This window comes from Schistosoma mansoni, chromosome 1 (genome assembly GCF_000237925.1).
Source record: "Schistosoma mansoni strain Puerto Rico chromosome 1, complete genome".
NCBI lineage: Eukaryota > Metazoa > Platyhelminthes > Trematoda > Strigeidida > Schistosomatidae > Schistosoma > Schistosoma mansoni.
Genome location: NC_031495.1, coordinates 57288385 through 57312435, shown reverse-complemented (window position 1 = coordinate 57312435; position 24051 = coordinate 57288385). Strand labels below are relative to the sequence as shown.

The following is a 24051-nucleotide window of genomic DNA, read 5'->3' as shown; positions in this document are numbered from 1 at the left end:
TCATTAGTTAAGACGTTGACTGAGACTAATCCAAGAGTAGCATTTTGTGATAATGAAACGATTTAATTTCAATTGATTTGGGTATCTAGGTTGAAAATTGTTTCCCAATCACATTTCAGAGGATTCTAAATTTGTTTGTTTCTTCCCGTATTTATTATTCAACACTAAATTTTCATTGTTTCAACTAGTATTTATTCGCTTTGGACAGATGTTACATGTTGTGACCTGACAAGACACTGGTGTGTGAACTTGATAGCTGAAATTTTCTCGGGCTTTTTGGTGTTCGTACATCCTCAACAGATGCAACCACTGATTTTGCTACTATATTAAAATATTCAGAGTTATGTATAATATAATCATCTAGTCAACTGTTGAATCTGAATGCATAGAACTAAGCATTAGTTGGGAAGCAATATTGTTAATGCATTTATATAATTTTCAATATCAACAGATTAAACTACAATAAATAACAGTTTCACCTAAATAATTAAATTATACATCTTACTCCTACTTAACACCTCATTAATGAATTTAATTATAAGCTTTGTGATACTTTTAGTTTATACTTAGCAGTAACTGGAGTTACATCCAACTGATGATCCTCAGATAGAAAGAAACATTTATCTAATTCTACTGCTACCCAAAAACCAAAAATACACTAATATTAAATCTATTTTATTTACAATGGAAAAGTAGATGTACATGACTTTTAATGTGAATCATTTGTTATCTTTCAGAGAATTTTAGAAAAACATTATTGTAGTTAAATCCACATAGTATTGTTTGTTTGAATCTTCCCATTGATGTTTAAGACTGCAACTGGTCAGTCTCCAATTGGCATATGTGCATACTGTGCGTATTGTCTCGATATAGCCTTAATCCACGAGCATTATAAGCAAAGATGGATAGTGGTTAGCAGTGGAATCCAGGACGCCCCTTTTCTTGGATAACGCGATGGCATTTGAAGCGAAAGGTACTGGGTTCGAGTCCCGGAGCAGACACCAACTCTTAGATGCAGGTACATCCAGTTGACGAGTACCAAATAGGACGAAACGCGCGTCCTGGATTCCACTGTTAGCCACTACCCATTTTTGCTCACAATTATTTTAGTTATTTTAAATCATGAAAGTTTTTACGAATAACTTAGTAACTAAAAGTATATGGAATTACATTAAAAATGATAATATCTTAAATATGATTAGAATAACTTTTCTAGTATTCAACGTAAAATAGCATAATGTTTAAATGCGTATTACTTTGTTCATTAGTTATAATTAAATGCATTAATTGTCTGAATCATTAAAAAAAGAATTGATTCAACTAAACTATTCAATCCATATAACTGTAGTATCAGTTGCTGTGTTAAACCCACATAACTTATTCTAGCTTCTGCACAGGCCAGTTTATTCCCTCTTCTATAATCACATTTTTACCTTGTTAATTATTCACTTATCAATCTTGACTGTTTTTATATGAGCGTATGTATGTACACTTCTTATCCTATTTATCACATGTCTGTTACTTATTTTTGTATAACTATAAATATTGATTCACGCTTGATTAAATCGAGTTGGCTTACATACCTTCTCCACTACGCGTCATTTCGCTTCATACTCTTTCTCTTGGTTTCCCTCACTTCATCCCTCTGATTGTTTTTCCACATCAGTAAGTGTACAAAATATATGTATTCAAAAATCTAGTCTCATATTTGACTTATATAATTCCTTTATACACTAACACGATCTAAGTCGACAATTTTTTATACAAGAATCGACGATATGTATATTTCAATAACATTCATTCGTATGATCCAAATGGAGTCAGATCTTAGGGCCACAAAAAGTAAAAAAACACCCATTATGATGTAACATATTCAACAAAGCCATTAATTAATTTCCCTGATTGTATACAACACCATATTTTTCTTCTTAGATTACACTGATATGTAATCAGATAATACACAACAAACTATTGAACATCTAATAAGACTATTCATTTGTACTAACCTGAATTATATTTAGTTAAATATTATGCTAAGTAACTAATCATTCTCTTTTTTTGTTTTTTTTTTCAAGATTATTTTACAGATAATGAAATATATAGAGAAAAATCTAGAAAAAAAGAAAAATAATAAAGTTGAAAATATAAATAAAAAAACTCCACCTGTAGCTCTTATAGAGTTACTACCGGTCTCAAGCCCGGGTAAAGGAGGAGGGTTGGGCATGGGGTTAGCGACCCCATCCTGTAGAAAACTAACTCGCTGAGAAAACTCTAACCAGAACTGGTGGGTGGCCTATGCTCCTCCACGAGGGGTAACAGGCGTAAGTAAGTATATAAATAAAAACTGATGAAATTGGAAGTTTTTCTTCTTTTATTCTTCTTCTCTCTCTTTTTTGTAATTTATAAAAATTGTTTAGATTCTATTAATTTAAATAATTTTGTAAATTGTAATTCTATACATTCTAAACGATTATTTAAATTACGTAATTCATTAGTTAAATTAATTTCATTTAAATTGCTGCCTTGTACATGATATACACGATTTGATAATGTATATCGATTATGATTATAATCATTTGTACATGACCAAATTGAATTAACAGGAGAAGTATTTGGTGTATATAAACATCTAAATGTAATGAAATGAAAGAAGAAAAAAGAAAAGAATTCGAATTAAATATATAACATATAAGTAATGTTCGGTTTCATGATTATCCATTTATGAAATTGTTCATAATGATGAGCAAAGATGGATAGTGGCTAACAGTGGAATCCAGGACGTGCATTTCGTCCTGTTTGGGACTCGTCAGTTGGATGTACCTGCACCTCAGAGTTGATGTTCACTCTGGGACTCGAACCCGGTACTGTTGGCTTCAAACGCCATCGCGTTATCTACTTAGCTAGTGAGTCCTGATAGTCACTTGCTTGTGCAATGGGGTAAAGTTTAAATTCACTTGGTGTTGTTTATTTTTATCTTCCCATTGTTACTTAGGACTGCAATTGATCAGTCTCTTTACCTATGATGCTTGTGAATTAAGGCTATATCGAGACAATACGTACAGTATGCACATATTGCCAATAAGAGACTGATCAATTACAGTCCTAGACGTCAGTGGGAAGATTCAACCAAACAATAGCAAGTGAGTTTAATATTGTTCCAAGTAATTTCTATTCTGAAGTGATATCAGTTTGTGGATCATTCCAGGTAAGATACTTTACTGGCCCTATATTTGACTCTAGTTAGATCATTTCTGCTTGTTATCGAAGTATAAATGTCTCCAATTCTCGTATATAATTATCGACTCAATCCGTGTTAATTGATAAACGAATTAAAATATGCCAAATACGGGTTTCGAATATGCATATTTCATGCACTTATTTTTGGTTTGAACAGAAAATCAAGGAGACAATACAAAGAGGGAAGAGCGAAGCAGAAAATAGGTGAGCCAACTTGATTTAATCAAATGTTAATCAATGTTTATAGCCAGATAAAAATAATTTGCAGACATGGGATGAATAGGATAAGATGTACACATACATACGCTCATTTAAAAACAGTCAGGATTGATAAAGGAGTAATTAACAAGGTAAAAATGTGATTTATGAAGAATGAATAAATTGGTTTATCCAGAAATTAAAATAAGTTATGTGTGCTTCCCATAGTAACTGACACTACAGTACAATAAACCGGTATTTTTCACCATCTTGAAATATTTGGCAGTGTGCAACCATAACCACAAGCGAGATCAATTAAGTATCTTCTAAATATATTATTTAGGATGATCGTTGAACAAACGGTGAGATTTCGATTTTGTTAAGGTATACAACAGTAATGATGATAGCTAATCATGACTAATTAAAGCTTCATTCGAACAGCTGGAAGTTTATGAATTCGTCTATTCAATTACTTTATGTTAAATTCCACACTGTACATCAGTGATATCAGATAATTCTTGTAATCTCTTATACCGTCAACTAATAGGGTCTACATTTTGATGATACATAAGTGTGTTTGAAATATCTTTCGTCTTATAATGACGCCCGTACACTTTGTTATCTTCAGAGAGCATTTTCACGTTTTTTGTTGAGTAGGAATCAAATTTAAAGACTTTACATAGATAATTGAAGATTGTTGATTTATTCTAGCATGGAGCCATAGATACATACTGATGAAGAGTCTTAATTCAGAACAAGATGGTTGTTCAATGCTCTCTGATTTTCATTAATTACCCACTCATGATGTAGATTAACTTTAAATTCAATATTCCTATTAGATAATGTTCAAATGAACAAAATGAATTCATAGTCAACTTACAAATTTGATGTTGAAATTGTATTAATATCACAATTAAGTGAGTTGAATTGTGTCACTTGCATAGATACGCATATAGGCTTAATAGGTACCATTTGTGGTTGTGTATTATCTGTAAAATTTACATTTGGAATTGAAAGACACTGACTGGATAATAGAGTTTTTCCATAATTATATGATAAACACTGTGCTGATGTTATACTTGATGAACATAATTCGTCGTTTGACTGTGTTCCACTTGAGTGATTTGAAAATATCCATGTATCATCTGTATGAAGATCAGATCTTCGGTATTTATTCATCACACTAGAACTTGTTGATTTTGATTCAGAATTTCGAGCTTCAACTGTTGGCATAGTATGTCGACGATTATGTTTAGGGCTAAATGATTTCGGATTGCAAGTAAATATTTTATGACTCATAGTTTCATTTATCTCTATGGGTTTATAATTAGAAGGTGGTGACTTATTCTCTTTTGATTTTTGTGTCAAGTCTATATTACTTGAACAACCGGATGATTTAGATGATTTTAGTAGAAAAAACCGTCGTTTTGTTACAATTTTATCAGTGGATTGCAAACGTCTTGGATAATGTGATAGATATTTTGTGCTAAGAGATGGTGATCTAAATTGCCATCCAATCTGATTTATTCCCGTTATTGTTGGCTTTGTTCTTGTTGATAGTGGTTTAGTAATTGCTATTTCAGAATTTGATCGATCATTTGCATAAGGAATTAATAGGCCAGATTCTTCATCATATGTTGTTAAACTACAACTTCTTCCTTTATTATCAAATACGAATTTAGGTGGTTTCAAACTTTCTACATCATTAATGACATTCAATTTAGTTTCACTCCCCTCCCAGTCTTTTTCATCATTAGCTAATTGTAATGTAATAGCTGGAACAGTAATCACATCATTTGACAGATAATTTTCCTACATATTTGAAAAAAATTACTATGAAAAGTATAGAGGAAAAAAAGTACTACTATTGCTATGGTAACTATGCCTTGAAATTTTTAAGTATCATAAGCTAGAAAATCTTAAACACTACATAGATGATTTTCATGCTACTGAATTCATATGGATTCATCATTTAACTTTCATTGTAATCCCTACATAAACTGTAGTGTAGCCCGATATTTAACGTGAAGCCTAATAGCATATTCATTGAGCTTAAATAATTTCTTCTTGTATTTTCTTTACAGTTATTATTTATTACTATCTTTCTTTCTACAAGCCAAACTAATCATTTCTATTATATTATATTTAATTACATGAAGATTAACTATATTTAAATTAAAATGTACACGAATGTATCAAGTTATATTATGTTTGTTAAATGTAATGACATACTGAGACAAATTATTAGTTCAACTTATAAGTAATTGTGGTGATGAGAAATAAAGCAATGTGTATTAGCTATTTAGCAGACAAAATCATTCATAATAATCAAAGTTTAGTTAGCCAGTGATTGTAAACCAGGAAGCTTTGGACGGACTCTTCATTTTAGTATGGGAGTTCTCTGAAATGTGTTATCACCACCCAGTCAAGGACTAACGTAGGATCACTAAACCACTGAGCTGGGATCCAGTGGTTTTCATTGCCAATTTTATTAAGGAAAATGTAGATAGTTGCCTTACATCCGACAACGAGGAACCTTATACGTGAACGAAACATGTGTCCAATGCTTCATAGTCTTCATTTGCTGTCTACTAAATCTCAATTCGTGATTTAAATTATGTAACATATTGATTTGTTTAACTGAAGTTTTATCCAATCAAAGAATACCTTTTAATGAATGACATTTAAGAGATAGCGTACTGTTTATGAATATATTAAGACACATTTACAAATTCAAGAACAGAATTTTATATTTACTGTTTCTTTGTTTGTTTTAGAAGTAACAAATAGTTGCTAGGTTTCATTAAAAAAAATGTCCCTTTCTGTTTGTCTCATTCATAGTTGTGTCATTTTACGGGTTATTTAAAAAATGTACTTGAACTTTTCCTACCGTTTGCTTACTGATGCTATTTGAAAGGTTTAGTAGCCTCATAAATCTGTTTGGATTCTAAGTTTGGAAATTTCAGTTGCGCCTTCATTAAGCTTGTTTATACTCATTCATCGAATCACTTTACATGCTTCCAATGTGATAATGATAGAGTTCTTTAGTTTTACGGAATTAGATTATTTATTCTCTGAAAAAGTGGCTAACTCTGGGTCACGTCAGAAATGTAATCTTTCTACTAATTGAGATATTACAAATATATTATTTTCTTTATAACAATCTATTCAGTGCTCAATTTATTTGAAATTATCAAGTAAAACCTTGATAATGATGTCTACATTTTGAATTTGTTTCACATTTTTAGGTATAATTTTACTGGTGGAAGTATATTTGTGCTGTCTTGTTGTTTCACCTTCTGACATTCGTTAATTATGGGGCCAAAAGTCAACAATTTTATTTTCATTGAGGCACCTCACAAAGTCAATACTTATATTGTTACCATGATTTATGTGTATTTTTATAATATTTAGAATATTATATCATGGTTTCATACTTATCTTTTAGATGTGCTCATTAGTGACTGATTTCAAGAGGTATTCCTTGTAGTTCTAGTGAGAAGCGGTGACCACTGGAGCTCAAACAGATCTGCTGTGAGATAGCTACTCACTGAAGACAATGATGGGTGTGTCACTCAATTTCGTGGATTGGGTTGAAGTTAGACATTGACACCGTTGGATGCCAGCCGGCTCAGTGGTCTAGTGGTTAAGCGTTCGAGCACGAGACTGATAGGTCCTGGGTTCGAATCACGCGCGGCGGTATCGTAGATGGGCACTGCTGAGGAGTCCCATAATAGGACGAAACGGCCGTCCAGTGCTTCCTGGTTTTTCATGGTGGTCTAACTTCATGTGACTCATAATCTCAACTATTAAAACTATCTTTTAGAGTTAAAGCATGAAAGCGAACTATTACATTGAAATATTGAACACAAATTAGTAAATGGAACTGTTTTATAAGTTGAAAAATATTTAACAATTCACGTGAAGTTCTAATAAACAAAAATAACAACAATATAACATTTAATGTTTGTAAGCAAATATTGTTCGATAAAAAAAAACATGACAGTCTACATAAAAACTTGGCTACTAGTATATATTCATATAAAAATACCATTATTTTGTATGAAAGCAAAGTTCTTTAATCTTACGTAAATCATCACTTCACATTTTGAAAATTGATAAAGTAAATACAAACTAAGTTCTTCGAAACTTGTATATTCTAAATAGTTTCAAAAGTGTAAAAATATGCTAATAACAGTGTTGTCAGCGTGTAATGCTAAAGTTTTAACTTTTAGAAGGTATACTGTTTTTTTATTGAATATACCATAAAGTTTGAACAAGTATTGCCAGAAAGTCAGATATACTCTATAAATGGATCGGAGAAAGTTGTGTTGTTAGACTGTTTAACATTTTGAACGGTTCATTTTTAGGGAGGTATGTTGAATAATTCAATGATTAAATTTGGTTAGCAATAGCTATTTTTAGCGAGTTAGTTTTCTACGGGATGGGGTTACTAACCCCATGGCCAACCCTCCTCTTTTATCCGGGCTTGGGACCGGCAGTAGCCCCCGAAGGAGCTACAGGCAAAGTTTCAATGATTAAATACAATACGTTTTTAATAAACGTGTACGCTCTTCAAATTTATAACATTAATACCATTAGTTTAGCTAACCATGATTTTTGAACAGTAATTCGAGAGTTTATTTCTATTTTGTAGTTAACGAGAAGAAGGAAAGAAGTGGATCAAATGCGAAAGTTATTATTGGACACATAACTTGAAGGTTTTCTGCTTTTTTTTTACTTCATATAAACGGTTTTATATACTTAACAGAAAAGGGTTTTGTAGATATTATAGTAATCTTAATAGGTAAATTCATAAGTCAACTGAAACTAGACCACCATGGAAAACCTGGAAGCACTGGACGGCCGTTTTGTCCTATTTTGAAGCTCCTCAGGGAGTGTACATCAACGATTCCGCCCACAGGACTCGAAGCTGAGAAGGATTTGTCCCGTGCTCTAACGCTTAACCACTAGACCACTGACCCAGCCGGCATCCAACGGTGTTATTGTCTAACTTCAACTAATCCGCGAAATCGAGTCACCGTACATGATTGTCTTCAGTGAGTCACTACCTCACAATAGACCCGGTTGAACTACACTGGTCACTGCTTCTCACTAGAACTTTAGGAAATACCTCTTAGAGGTCATCACTAGTGAGCGTATGATGCTGATTTTCAGAAAGGGGGTTTTATGAATATTATAATAATCTTAATAGTTGAATTCATAAATCCATTGAAGCTAGACCATCATGGAAAACCTGGAAGCACCAATAAGTTAAAATTTAATATAAGTAAAAGTAAAGTATAATATAATTTTAAGTCATTAATTTTCCATCTTTCTGATTGACATGTTTTCTAGAGATTGTTTATATGCATACAAGTTCGAATAGCAATACTTAAATGAAACTTTTACTTGTGTCTTTTTTTAAGTTAAAGTTTCAAAACGCCTTAATAAGTGTGTGGTACACTTAGTAAACTATTAAAAAGTTATATGATTGACATAATTCTACATAAGATAAATAGAAATTAGTCGTTAGTAAGAAATAACTATGTCGGCAGTGATAAACATTTTTATGTGTGTAGATAACTACAAAAATGTCGTATATTCATATTCAATTACTCACATGCTACTAATACACAACAATGAAAAATTTCCTAAATAAAGAAGTGTATTTGGTAAGAAACTACTATAATTAAGATTTTAAATTATTGACTGTATACAACATAGTTTCCAATAATATGTAAATATTTTTTTATAAATAAAAATGATGTATTGGAAAAGGAGTCACCAAATCCATAAACAGCACTATCCTTTCTCACTTGGTAGATAGTGAACATCATATCAAAATAGAAGAAGCTTTCTCTGTTTTATATCAAGTTCCGAAAAATCTACCTCAAGGAGCTAGATTACGACTATTCTACATAGGCGAAGCCATCTGGATCAACTCCAGAAAACCAAACTTATGTATCCAGAAAAGGTATATCCAACTTCTATGTTTACCTTGGCCTATGACTGGATCACCAGATACCAAAACTAAATATCCTAAACCTCTCCCCACCTTTTTTGATCGCCTCTATCCTAATCTTCACATCCATCATTCTCAATTCGTTTATCGTAATTACCTTGATAACACTCCTCTTATTACGTATTATATTCACGCAACAATATTATTATTATTACTATTACTATTTATCATTATCATCTCAATTGACAAGATGAAATTCTCCTACTATGCATTTTATTCACACAATTTTTTCGCATTTTCATTTTTCCTATATTACTATTATACCGATTGTAACTGGACACTTTATTGCAAATCATTTTGACCTTAATTAAATGACCTTTCGAATTTACAAATAACACAATTTTGAAGTATATATGTCGTAACAGATGCAAACGTTCACCATTTTTAACATATAACAATGTCAAATTAATTAATACATGCCTCATTTTGGCATTTGTAAAATATCATAATAATTATGGACTTATAACTGTAGAGCTTGATAAAGTTATTGAAAACAATTGTTCGCTCAAATATCGTTCAATTTTCAATATTTGTAGTATCTTAATGAGTAGAAAAATGAGATTTTCTGACGTGTCGTGACTCAGTGTAAGCCACTTTTTCAGAGAATCGATAACCAAATCAAAATTATAATCAGAAGGGGTTTTGTGAAGTTTTCAGTACTTTTCATAGTTGAAATCATGAGTCAATTGAACCTAGACCATTTTGGAAAACTTGGAAGCACTGGACGGCCGTCTCGTCCTATTGTGGGATTGACTCCTCAGCAGTGCGCATTCACGATCCCGCCTCGCGAGATTCGAACCCAGGACTTAACAGTCTCGCTCGCGAGTGCTTAACCTGTGGACCACTGAGCCGGCATCCGATTGTGGTAATGTGGATGCGCACTGCTGAGGAGTCCCACAATAGGGCGAAGTCAAATTAATCCCAGTTTAAATAATACAAAGGAAGGAAGTGAAAATATTAGACGCGAACAGTAAAAAAACAGGTCTGAACAAGTCAATGTCATGTCGTTCCAGTCAAGGTAATTTATATGCGACATGTATGTAAATTTTTGTGTGTACAGGGTCAGGGATGAAAGAATATGACCTTTGTGTTGAGAAAGTATAGAGTTTAATTTGTATGTACGATAATAGTGTGAAATGTGAATTTTATCAGACATGTTAGCTTGGATATATAGTTAAAGTTGGATGGATAGTGAGGCCTTCTTTTCTATTGAGGGCAGTAAGATTAAGAATTATATGGAAAGCTTCAGCTACTCTCTTTTCTTTGTAGTTGGAAAAATCTTTTTGTAATAGTTTCATGTTTTTGATATCGATTTGGTGGTTGTTGAAAATGGCCTGAACCGCTGTTGTTGAAGTCTATCCAGTTCTACTAGATTATTAGGTGGTTTCTTTGTGTACCTAAGATGTTCTTTGGCTGGAAGTAAGATTTCGCCAGATGACTCTCTAATATAGAAGGCATCACGATCGACACATTTTAATTTGTAGATACTGTTCTGTGTTGACATAAAGAGGATTTTTTATTTTAAGCGAACTAAAGTATTTCGAAGTGTGTTCCTTATTTTGTAGTATATATTAATCCCGTACTGTTTTAAAATTCTTTGGAGTTCTTCTGTTGTACCATGCCGGTATGGTATCAAGCCATGCTATTTCATTCGGATTATTATTTAGCAGTGAAACATCTCGTTTTATTACGCTTCTAATAATATTTATAGGGAAATTATTAAATTGTAATATGGTAATTACATGCTTTCGTTCTCTTTGTTTATCCTCTTCAGATATGATAATCTTGTTAGCTGTTCTGAAAAAAATTAGGGCTAGCGAGATTGTTGCACTGAATGGATGTGCTGAATTGAAGTTAATATAACGATTTGAGTGTGTAAGTTATCAGTATATGGATAGATTTAGAATCCTATTTAGATTTCTTTTGACTAAGCAGTCTCAAAATGGTAGCCAACCATGTTCAATTTCATTCTTGTTCATCAGAAAATCTAATTTTTCTTTTCATTCGGATAATACAAATATATTATTTCTATTGATAACAATCTATCCAATGCTCAATTTATTTGAAATTATCAAGTCAAACCGTGGTAATGTTGTAATGAATGAGAACACAAGTAGAGACAATCGCATGTATTTGAACGCGAAATTACAGAATATCATAGTAAAATATGAGAACCATACAATAAATACCTGATTTACAAAATGTCAATTAATTGTATTAAACCTGACTATTCCTTTGCAAATATCAGTCAATCGTCTCAGACTTTATTGTTCTTTCGTTTCTACATCAATTATTCTATTTTCTGGTTCTCTTTGGTCTTCTTAACCTTCTACCTCCAGACATTTTATTTTCGATTGATGATGCATAGTACTTATATCTATCGACGTTAGTAGCACACACCACAATGATACCTACATGTGAATATTTTATTTATTCTCATGTTTACATCTATCACATGATATTTTGTACTGTGTTGTATTATATAATTGAATGTGTAATAAATAATTTATTGATTGGTTCTAAGCAGTATTGTTACCTTACAATACAGTAGACAGTATGTAATTAAGTTTCATCTTCCATTACACTACACTAAGATATTAGAAATGTCTTTGCTTTGAGCTACACTACCATTGTAACATGTCATAACATCTGTTCATTTTTCAATCATCAAATAATAAAATATACGATATTTACTATTACCGTTTAGCATACATTCGTGAAATACAAAGACATATCAAGTGATGTTAAAAAAGAAAATGATCAACCTCTAAGACCTTAATCCTTATTAAAAAAAACTGTTTTTATAATGGTGAAGATATGCAATTCAAATGGATGATTTTAGTGGAGTTTCATTTTTTGCGGCACACTAAATCATCCAGCCCAGTGAATGAAATTTCAATGAAATAAACTTTTGTATCAACTTGACAACTCAGTCTATTAAGTTCAAACTATTCGCCATCTGTTTAAGGAATGTGTAGTTAATACAATTTAGTATATCTGGAACTTCTGAAAATGATAGACAATATGTATGATGAATTTGGCTGTTGGTAAGCCATAAAAGGTTTGAATTATAGTATCGATGAGATCAATCGTTTCAAATTCACTTTATATCGTTGGCCTAGTTCTTTGTGATTTGAAGCATTTTTGTAGGATATTTTTCATTCCGAGCTTCTATATCAAATTTCAGTGAACTTATGTATGTTTTTAATTAAACATCGAGAAATCTGATTCAAACGATTTACTACACAATACCATTGAATATTATCTTCAGACTGTGAAAGTATGTAAGTAAATGCATTACAACTAATACTCATGTTCACTAATAGAAAACCTTTTTCGAAAAAACAGTTTACATCATAGATAGTCATTAAAAACTGGAGGGGAGGACTGTATAGCAGTTTAATTTTAATACGAGAATATTCATCAGTTTGTGACTAAAACTCTGTAAGACAAGTGAGTTTTGTAGTTAATTTCACTGGTTCAGATTTTTTGCTATCATCCATCGTTTTCCGAAACCAGTCTCACGATTAATTGAGTTTAACTCTAACGGTCATGACTTAAAACCAGAAGTTCGGTGCTTTCACTTGAATTTGAAGGTTGGCTTCCATACATATGAATGTATGCTGATAAAGTCCCTCATTAATGGTTTTAAACGTTTGTGATACCAAGATCGCGATTTTAAATAATGGTCAACTTTAAAATGAGATAGACATTGAAGTCTCTATGTTTAGATAACCAATAGTCCAAAATACTTATCTTTAATTAAATCAGTTTGTTAACGCTTCCACATGAAAGATTTACTTACTAAGTCGCAAAGGGAACTTACAACACTATATGTAACGAATATCCATCACCATTTGACAACCATTGAAAAAATCTGTCTTAGAACAATCTGCGAAAGCTAATTATTTGAGTAATTGACTGAGGTTTTCCCTACATTTTTATATGAACTAAAGATAATTATGAGTATAGGGTTGTGGAGATTGTTGAGTTTATGTTGATATCAAGAATAGATCAATGTTAGACCACCAAAGAATACTTGGAGGCACTGGACGGTTGTTCCATCCTAGTATGGGACTCCTCAGCAGTGCGTACCCACGATCCCGCACGCGAGACTCGAGTCCAGGACTATCGGTCTCGTGCGCAAACGTTCAACCTTTAGATCACTGAGCTAACATCCGACGGCCTTGATGTCAGTTGCTTGCAGGTTTTTAATGGTGGCATAACATTGATCTATTCATGTCATCAAATTAAAGATAAACTAATAATTATTTTCTATCTGATGGGATGTTATCCCATAAATAGGAATGTACTTCGGTATGCGGTTACGATTGTTCACTATTGTGAAGTTGCTGAAAATTTCCAAGAACTGTTTTGGTTTGTGCTATTGATGTCAAGAGGTATAAGTACTATGTATCACCAATCAGAAGTGGAATACCTGGCGGTAGATGGTTAAGAAAATCGAAGAGAAGAGACCGTGATTGGTATGGAAATGAAGAAACAACAAAGTCTGAGAGATATATTTTACAAATGAAGTATTAGTAAATGGTTCTCATATTTTACTTTGATATTCTGTAATGTTGTATTAAAATACATTTGGTTGTCCTTGCCTGTGTTCATGTTCACTACACTATGACAAATTAAATTAATTATTCATATAGTGTTAATACATGAGAAAACAGAAAATTACTAGATAGTCTACACTTACAACTCCTTCTTGTATATTGAATGATAAATCTTCATATAAATAACTTTTTAATTCAGCTTTAAAACGTGGATGTTGATTTAATATTTCACTTAATGTAACTAAATCTATATAGTGTAGATCGCAGTAAGTTAATGATTTTACATCACATCTTGAACGTATAATTGGGAACGTTGATGAAGATACATTATTAGTTGTACCATTTATTGGCATATCAGTTTCTAAGAATGCACCAAACCAGTCATTTTTACCTGAAAGAGAAAGACAAAAGGTCATATGTTTTAAGTATTTTTATTACTATCTGTATTGGCTAGTAACTATGATAAAACTAAGATAAATTAAATGTTCATATAGCCTTCGATTGATCACTTATGGAGGCACTTCAATCATGGATGTATTTCATAAATATATATTAGTTAAGCAATAAAAAATATTGATTTTATCGTAGTTGGAAACTTCTCAACAGTGTTTACTGCTTATAACAGGTTCGAACGAATAACCTTCTGGTTCATCTGTGATAACGTTATCTTTTGAACAATGAGCCGTCATAAGAATTTTGCATTTCCAACTGCTACGATTGTTCACCAATTACTACCTTTTAGTTGCTCTTTAGATTATGTCAACCATTACTGAACATTTTCTTCAAACTGGAGTATTCACAGCAAAGATCTTTTATCGTACAATCAAGAACGTACATGAAATGCTGTTTATCTTTACATTAGAGTGACCAGTATTTAAGTAAAGATGAGAATAACCTATAGACATTTAACTTTAGACTCAAAGCGGCATGTTTATTATGATTGGTAACTATAATAATACTAGATACCTCCGTTTTCGCGGAAACGTTATGGTACAGTTGTGTCATAAGGAGCGTTTTATAACATTTGGAGAATGGGTCTCCATAAACGTTTCCTTGTCATTTCACGGTTTCAGAGATGTTGAAGTTATTCAAACAGAATGGATGTAACACAGATAGTTATCTGTTTAGCATTTAGCTTATCAGTACGCATTGAATAAATTGCGCAATAAGGTAGTGGGAGATAGTCTGATAATGTTGTACAGTCATTCTATAGTCCTCCTATTTAACAGTTTTTTTTGAATATTGTTTTATTTAGTAGCTTATCTAATTCATAGGTTCATTTTTCTCATTATGTAATTTCCATTTGCTCATTCTTTGGAACGTGTAAGTCCTCTAAATCGTTGCCTTACAATTAATAGGTGACTGATATTATCAGTTTTCTAGTTGTAGATACTTCCCATCTCATAAATCTTTCAGCTTCTTAATATTATTCATCTGATAATTCTAGGGCTGATCATTCCGTATCGTAAGCTGTGATCAAATTTACTGAATCTTCCTAAACGACTTAACCAAGATGTAGTCAGTTAGTATGATATAAATCAGAATCCGAATCGATAAAATCGATAACCCTCAATGATGTTAAAACCATTTTCCATGCGACTCATTTTTGTTTCAAAACATTTGCTTGAACAACCATATTGATCAAACTATATACTGGATAGAACATTAAACTGACAATTGTGAGGTGACAAATACTGTGATTATAATACATATTGAGTAACAATAAAGGCAATAAATCAAACTTTCATCTGTTTTATCTTACCAAGTAAAGCAACCACTTCATCTGTTTCTAATACTTCTAAAGATCCATTTGATACAAAATATAAACGACGTAGAATATCTCCAGTATGTATTAAATATTCACCAGGTGTACAAAATGTTAATTTAAAATTAATAGCTAAAGATTTTAAACAATCACGATTAGCTTTTTCAAATACTTTCAAGCCAAGCACTTCACGGTTTAAATGTAAATAAATATCACCTTGTAATTCTTCGGGATAAATTTTTAACACCTATTCAAATAGTAAAATGTAGTCTAAGATAATATTTACAAACACAAAAATAAACAGATAGCTTACAACAAGATGTATACTAACTTTACAATGTTGAACATGATTAGGAAAAAGCTTTAGTTAAATTTTTTCCAGTTTATTACAACGGATAGAAGCTCACATTACAGATTGTTCTTGGTTAGATGATTATATGACTCTAGGGAACGCTAGGCAGATGTTTCGTTCTAGCGTGGAACCCTCGGGGAGAGCCCGTGCACCAGATTTTTGAAGATTGAGATCTGTACCTTCACTTCTGTTTGGAGGTGCCTCACCTCTGAACCACTGAGTCGGCATTCAGTAGTTTGCATTCTTAACCCAACTGGTCCCGGCTTCCCACGAGAGCTATATTAGTCCGAGTATATTGAATGTCAAACCGTTACCCACCAGTGACAATGGAAGAGGTTCACTCAATATTGGGAATTGATTGAAGTCAAAAGTGTACACCATTCGATACCGACTCAATGGTCGAAAGGTTGTGTGCTCCTGACAAGAACTAAAGGTACTGATTTCGATTTTCAGTAGACTTGAGAATACATCCTACCTAGGAGTCCCAATATAAAACAAAACATTTGTTCAGTTATTCGTGGTCAACTAAGATTATTCCATGATGTAAACTACAAAAATCTAACAATCTTGATAAACCTCTCATAATAATTGATAACCATGAAACTTCTATGAAACATTCATGTCTATACTTGATTATTTGTTCGTTATCTGATACATAATTTGTCACATTACTTCAGTTGAATTTTGTGTATGTACATAGTGATTTACATTTTCTAAGAAATCTTCTCTATCGTCCCACATTTGAGTTCATTGTAGAACTCCAGCATGAGGATTAAATTAGTCAACTTTTAATTACTGGCTATCAGGTTGGAATATTGCCCTCCCTTATTTAGTTTCAGTAGCTATATGGTATAACTAGTCCTTAAAATATATTGTTACTCAATGCTTACTTAACTCTACATGTACCAAACTATTGGGGTACGTTAAATTAAGCGACCATCCGGTATCGGCCTATTAATTCAACTAGACCAGAAGATAGTAATTTAAATAATTATATGTCCCTATAAAGAATAATTTGCCAAATTAAACATAAACAAAATTTAATTAAATGTTACTTAAAGACAGAGATAAGTACGGAGCTAACTTAATCGTTGCTAGGTACTTCTAGATACCTAGCGACTTCTATTGGAAACTCTGTAAACCTACTCATTTATCAATGTATGCATATATCAAAACTATTGTCTCGACTTTACAGAGTGTATTATTTGTTCTTATTCTTTTATCGCCAGAACACTGTTCATAACATTTCCATTTTATTAAGTAGTATTAAATTATACTAACCTATTAATTTATCTAGACAAAAAGAGTGAACCTAACTTAATGTAAATTCCTAAATCGATGGGAAGGTAATTTCTATTTTGTTTACAAACATCATTCAGAATTCATGAAAAGTAGTAGACCCATTTCTTATTTCAAATTTTTAGAAGCACCATGATATATATTTAATAAAAACTATTAGATGGTTGTTTAGTAGTCAACGTCTCCCAAGCTAATTTATGATCTCACGATGTTGATACAATTAATTCGTGATGAATAATCTGTGCTGCTGAATAAAATCATTTGGAGGACTGACAATACAAAATATATCGATTTATCTACAGTGAAATGAATACACCTAGGAACAAAACGTTGAATCAACAGAGTTTAACATTAATGTTACGTCCTTGATCTGTCTACCAACTTTCGTGCCGAGGCTAACTTGTCTAATGTAGATTAAGACCTTGACGCCATAGGCTGACTGACTTAACCTTGAGGCTAGTATGCGTGAGTTCGAAGTGGGGTAGAGAGATGGAAACTATTCTACCACTTGAGTGGCTGACAGGCACGCGCGCGCGAGAGAGAAGACAAGACACTGGAACACTACGTGATTTATCCCAAAATCCGATCTGGTACTTGATTTCCAATTAGTGTAGAAAGATACTTGAATGAATAGATGACACAACGTACAACAATTGGGGAAATACAATTCTGTCCAAAACCGAGGGATTAGAGTAGAAAATAGGGTACAAAAGATTACATCTAAATTACAATAGCTTTGGAACAGAAAATGCTATGGCAATGAATCATACATCAAACGAAAGCTTATGATCTGTAGAATAGACTAGGGACATAAGTAAATGTTATTGTTTTACAAGCTTTGAATTAAATGAAATACCGTCCCTATAAACAGCTTCCGTAGTTTGTCAAGGCTTCTTGATTCTCTGTTCACATCAATTAACAAATTAAGTGACTTGACGGTGAGAAATATTTACGAAGTGTATTTAAAATAATGATTGTTTTATATTTTATTAGTTAAGTTCATTAGTCGGTATAAGCTAGAACATCACTGAAAAAATACATCATAGTATAGGACTCCTGAACAGTACTCATCCATAACCCCCCACACGGGGCTCGAGCTCAGGACCTTAGGTCTCGCGCAGAAACTTTACCTCTAGACCACTGAGCTGTCATCAAGCGGTGTTAACGTATAACTTCTTGCGCAACCCCTTTACATTTGTTTAAAATAATTTATGGAAATAAAATTTATGAATTGGAAAGAAATAAAATAATAGCAGGCAAAATACCTACTTCTGGTACATCGATTCCGCGATTAATCGCCCACGTTGTTTGGAAGAAATCTTCCATTCTACTTTTAAGTGTTTTAGGTATTCTATATACTTCAATGAATTCTTTTAAATCCTGAACTTTTGATTGAAAAGTTGTTCGACGTGCATACATCCGTTGTATAATAGCAGTGACATTGCCAAAAACTGCAGCATGCATAAGAGCTAAATAAATTGATGCAACAAATTCGTTATAAACAAATAATATATTTGTAATATCCCAATGAGTAGGAAAATTAGATCGCTGAGGAGTCCTATACCAGAACGAAACCTTCATCCAGAGCTTTCAGGTTTTCAACGGTAATCTGACCTAGATTGTTTCATGCCTTCGATGAGATTCAAAAATTCACTTAACACCATAAAGATTATGTTCATATCAGTACAATTTTCTAAAAATGTTCGGGACTACAACATTCCGTTCAGTCGTCTTAAGTGTATTGAGAAATAGAATGTTTTTGTCAACCTAGTTCTCTCTCGAGTAATTATTTTGGGGCGTTAAATTCACTAATCAATGGGTAATGACTTACATCATGTTTGTCTACTACTTTAGTGACGACAAAGTTTTAAAGATCAAGTGATAATGTGGCCACTGATTTAAATTTATCAACATCTATTAAGATCTGCAATCTTTATTGATTTTATGAGTACGGTGAAATTTGAGTCCACTTCATACACTTAGAATATGAATGAAACGGTTTTGTACTCTACTGGAGCATCATTCCGATCAAAAATGAAGCTACATCATTCTGACTATGAGGAACCACCATGAAATATAGGTCCATAGATTTTGTCAACCAACTTCAATCATCCAGTATACTGACATATGATTACGATATTTATTCACCATTATTCATATTATATTATTTATGGTCTGTTCAGAGTTAACACACTGAAAATTCAACTAAATGTAGTGGGTTTATATTAGTTTGTTCATTAAAATTACTGTCCGTTAATATTAGATATATTTTTACTCTAAAGGTGTTAACATTTTTTAGCCAGATTACTTAATCGTTAGAACACCTATAGTTGTCTTTGATGGAGTTTTGTTGTCTAAGCTGGATGGTTTGATCGTCGTGGAGCTTTCATTGTCCTTCTGAACGATATAATCAGGACGAAATTCAGGTATAATTGAAGTGTTCGAAAGACGTACAAAGAAAATATGATAATACATTGGAAAATAAGAATATCCCTGTATTTATAAATTATAACCAAGACATAACAATTGTCCTTTTGGAAGGTTTACAAATTACTGTAAGGAAAATGTAATATTATTGAGGTGAAATAAATCGTTCTTCAGAAATTAAAAAAATCCCAATCCTTAGCAGCATATTTAGAGCATGATAAAAATAATCAAAAAAACCCTTGGTGAACAAAGAACAATAATGTTATTAAAATGAACCAAGCGCTACTCAATGACCAGTAGATTCATTGATCTGTTTATAGAGAGACAATATAATTTTGGAATTTTTGAAAAACTCTTATTTCAAGTTTCTGATACCGTGATCGTAGTTAACCTAGAAGCTACCAAAACATAGGGAACTATATCCGCATAGCACAATGTCACACATAAATGTGTCACCTGAATTAGACTTTCAGATAGCGACTGGAAAGAATTCGGAAAGTATAGGTTTCTCATTTACAATACCATTAAAGTTTTAGTAGCCCAGTATCTGACTGCATTTAGATCGTTTGCTGATTGCTATCGAGATATACGTGCCGCCTTTCCTGGTACATAATCATCGACTTAACTCACGTTAGTGAATAAATGAATCAAAATAAGCCAGACATGAGAATGGATTTTGGATACGTATACTTCATGAGATCGCTGATCTGAACGGACAATCAGGAAAACGAAACGAGTCGGAGTTGGCATGTGAGCCAACTCATCTTAATCAAGCGTGACTCGATATGTATAGTTAAACAAAAATGAGTTAAAGACATATGATGAATAGGATAAGTAATTAACACACGTACGATCTTACAAAAGCAATCAAATTTAATAAGCAAATAAATGACAGGTTAAAAGTGTGGCTTGGGAAGGATGAATAAATCGATCTATCCAGAGGCTAGAATAACCTATGTGAGCATGACGTAGTGTAAATAAAAACCGAGTACTCAGCTACGAGTTACATTGGAGCAAACCGAATTAACACATATCATTGACACATTCAATATTCCATTACTACAACATCCTATAAATTATAGTCAGAAATGTGCATTCGATGAAAAAAGTCGTAAAGATCCATTTTCACCATCCGGTTTGCATTCAAACGATATTTCAATGACAGTCAGAAAACAATTTTCAGTAATCTCATTCACTTTATTTTTATAAGCCGACACAAAATAAATAACATCTGGTACATCCGTCTTAAACAACATAAACTTTAATGGCAAGATTCAGACAAACAATACCAAGTGAATTTAAACTTCACTACATTGCACAAGCAAGTGGCTATCAGGACTTAGTAGCTGGGTGGAAAACGCGATGGTGTTTGAAGCGAAAGGTACTGGGTTCGAGTCCCAGAGTGAACATCAACTCTGAGAAGCAGGTATATTCAGCTGACGAGTCTCAGATAGAACGAAACGCGCGTCAAACTGGATTCCACTGCTAGCCACTATCCATCTTTGCTTATAATGCTTGTGAAATAAGACAATATCGAGGCATTGTGCACAGTATAAACATATGTCAATAAGAGACTGATCAATTGCAGTTCTAAACATCAATGGAATGATTCAAACTAACAATACAAAATGAACTTAAGAATTATTCTATGCAATAAAATATTACTAGCAATACCATTCCGTTGAATTATCTTCAATGTAATAAGAAATGTGAAACTTTAAGTCGGAAAAGGTAAGGAATAATGATGAAACGAGATCATGACAAAATAGTAATAATTCCAACTATTTTACAGTCTTATACTTTTATTTTGTCAACGTTTGATAGTTTGTAAAGTGGATAATTGATGCCAGCCTGTGTTTAGTGCTAAACATGAACACTTATATATATTTAAAAAGTCGAAATTATTATAGGCAATACATAGCCTTGTGATGTATGCTACTTATGTCTACACAAGTAGTATATAACATCAACCAAAAGTGGAATGCCTGGTAGTAGAAGCTTGGGAAAATCGAATCGAGGAGAACGCGAACGGATTTTGCTGGTTTGGGGCAATTCATAGAGGGTTTCCAAATGAAGTACTGAACGTATAGTTTTTACATTTTACCGAAGAATTCTGCTGATTTTTCTCACTCTATTAAAATTACTGATTCATGAAAAAAATTCCGTATAGGGTGAAACGTTTGTTCTTGTACTCAGTATTGTGAGGAAACGCTTTGGTAGAATATACTTTGTAGATGTAAAATTCCATAAAAATATCTCTCTACGACAAAATATGGGTTCGTGCTATAAAATTTGTTGGTTGGTAAAAGAATAAGATAACAAGCTAATTAGAAATCTAACTTCAGCAAAGACATATTTTTTTTAATTAGTTCCTTTTTATGGCTTGACACTAATTATTGGGTTTACATTGGAATAAAGAGTTCAATGCTAATTAAATAAGGTCAGCTCACTAACATGTAAATAATTTAATGTTTCATATCACGAACTAACTTTGGTTAAACAACTACTGAAAGCAAGGAAGAACTGAACAGCTGTTTCACGGTAATATACGACTGATCAGAAGTCTGCATACACAACCTTACTACGGGAAATAATCTCAAAAGAGAATTGAAAACAAAGATCATTTAGTTTATTAATTTTACTAATTACACAAGAATGAAGACGCCGACTATGTAAGTGTAAGGTTGGTTTCCAGTGTCAGTTAGTTATTTTCAGTGGTTATGAAGAGAACAACGGATCCTCAGAAGTTTACATTACTGCTGTCCGAATATCTGCTTAAGCGATGACAATAAAGCCAATGAAACTAGAAGTCAACGATGATAGGATGCAAAAATATATTCAAATTATAAGTTGATGTAACGTAATGTATGAAATTTGAGCTGACTGATTACTGTAGGAAATGTTCAGAATTGCTAATCTAACCGTGATCAGAGGATATTTGATCAAACACCTCTACATATGAGTGAGTCCAAGAAAAATATTAAGGTCAGATTTTGAGAATTTTACTATTGCTACAGTTACATATGATCACAGATTGAAAAAAAGAAATAGTGTAGCCTTACACCAATAAATACATATCTATTTACTATTTATCACATTATGACTACATTAAAATGAAGTGAATAGGTACAAATAAAGTAGAATAGATCTAGATATATAATTCATGTAGTATACTGAATTGTGTTAATTTTGGTTATCGCATCTAGAAATCGTCTATATTCAACAGTAGCTAATAAAAGTTCACTTAAATAGACCTGGAAACTTGATTCTTTTCCATCTTAATCCTCCATCAATTGGTTTATGTGGTATCATTCCACAAATCTAATTTAAAAGAAATATTTCATATCAGTGCTTAAATTTTTGATATCTAAATGGGGATCTTCAATTTGTAAGAAGTATATTTATATTGCTTACACAAAATTTAAGATTAAAATTATTATCTAACAGAAATAAAATCCTACTAGTTGTTCATTAGTGGATATAGAAAAATTAATGAACTCCTTAACATTTACATAAATAATCTAAATTAACTGAGATTTCTAGAATTAAAAATATATAAATTAAAGTAGTCCACAATGAAATTGGTCTTTATTTTGCGAATACTGTAGTGAACAGAACACTGTTTGGGGACAATCGAATGTATTTAAGCAAACATTACAGACTATCTCAGTAAATTCTGAAAACCAAACAATGAACAGTCAATTTGCAAATTAACAACCAATTGTTTCAATCTTCACTGTTTCTTCTCTTATTCCATTGCTCATGCATTTTCCAGACGATTGCGCTTCATTTCAGTTCTTTCCTCATCGGTTTTCTGCCAAAATACATTCTATGCCTGATCCACGCCATATACTACTTATGTAGATATAAGTAGACCACACCACAATACTACTCTTCAATAACACAACTCGTATATATATAACCTGTAGTCTGTGAAAAGTCTCAACCTATATTACTGAAATAGTTGCCTAAGTAAACTTAACAAGTCAAATTTAAACATTTCAATTTGCTGACTACATCCAAGGTAAAGATGGGTTACATTGAAAAATTCTTTTTAAAATGTAATTCAACATAATTCATCTAAACATAGTTGAAAATTAGAGTGGGCTTATTTTCAATCTTTATAGTAATGAATGATAAACTTTATATCTTTTTACACTTGTTATTTAAAGTATTATGTGAT

The 24051-nt window shown here is 32.3% G+C and overlaps 1 protein-coding gene across 1 annotated transcript in view; it reads right to left on the bottom strand.

The window, feature by feature from the left end:
- Positions 1–535: 535 nt before the first annotated feature.
- Positions 536–24051, bottom strand: part of Smp_196370 (putative voltage-gated potassium channel) — a gene marked incomplete at both ends in the record, with an annotated part of 83142 nt that continues 59626 nt past the window's right edge. Inside the window, 8 exon segments of the mRNA XM_018794972.1 lie at positions 536–636; positions 2460–2629; positions 4316–5079; positions 5084–5089; positions 5137–5247; positions 14169–14416; positions 15788–16037; positions 18711–18910. Of these exon segments, the coding sequence (XP_018649331.1) occupies positions 536–636; positions 2460–2629; positions 4316–5079; positions 5084–5089; positions 5137–5247; positions 14169–14416; positions 15788–16037; positions 18711–18910 (1850 nt within the window).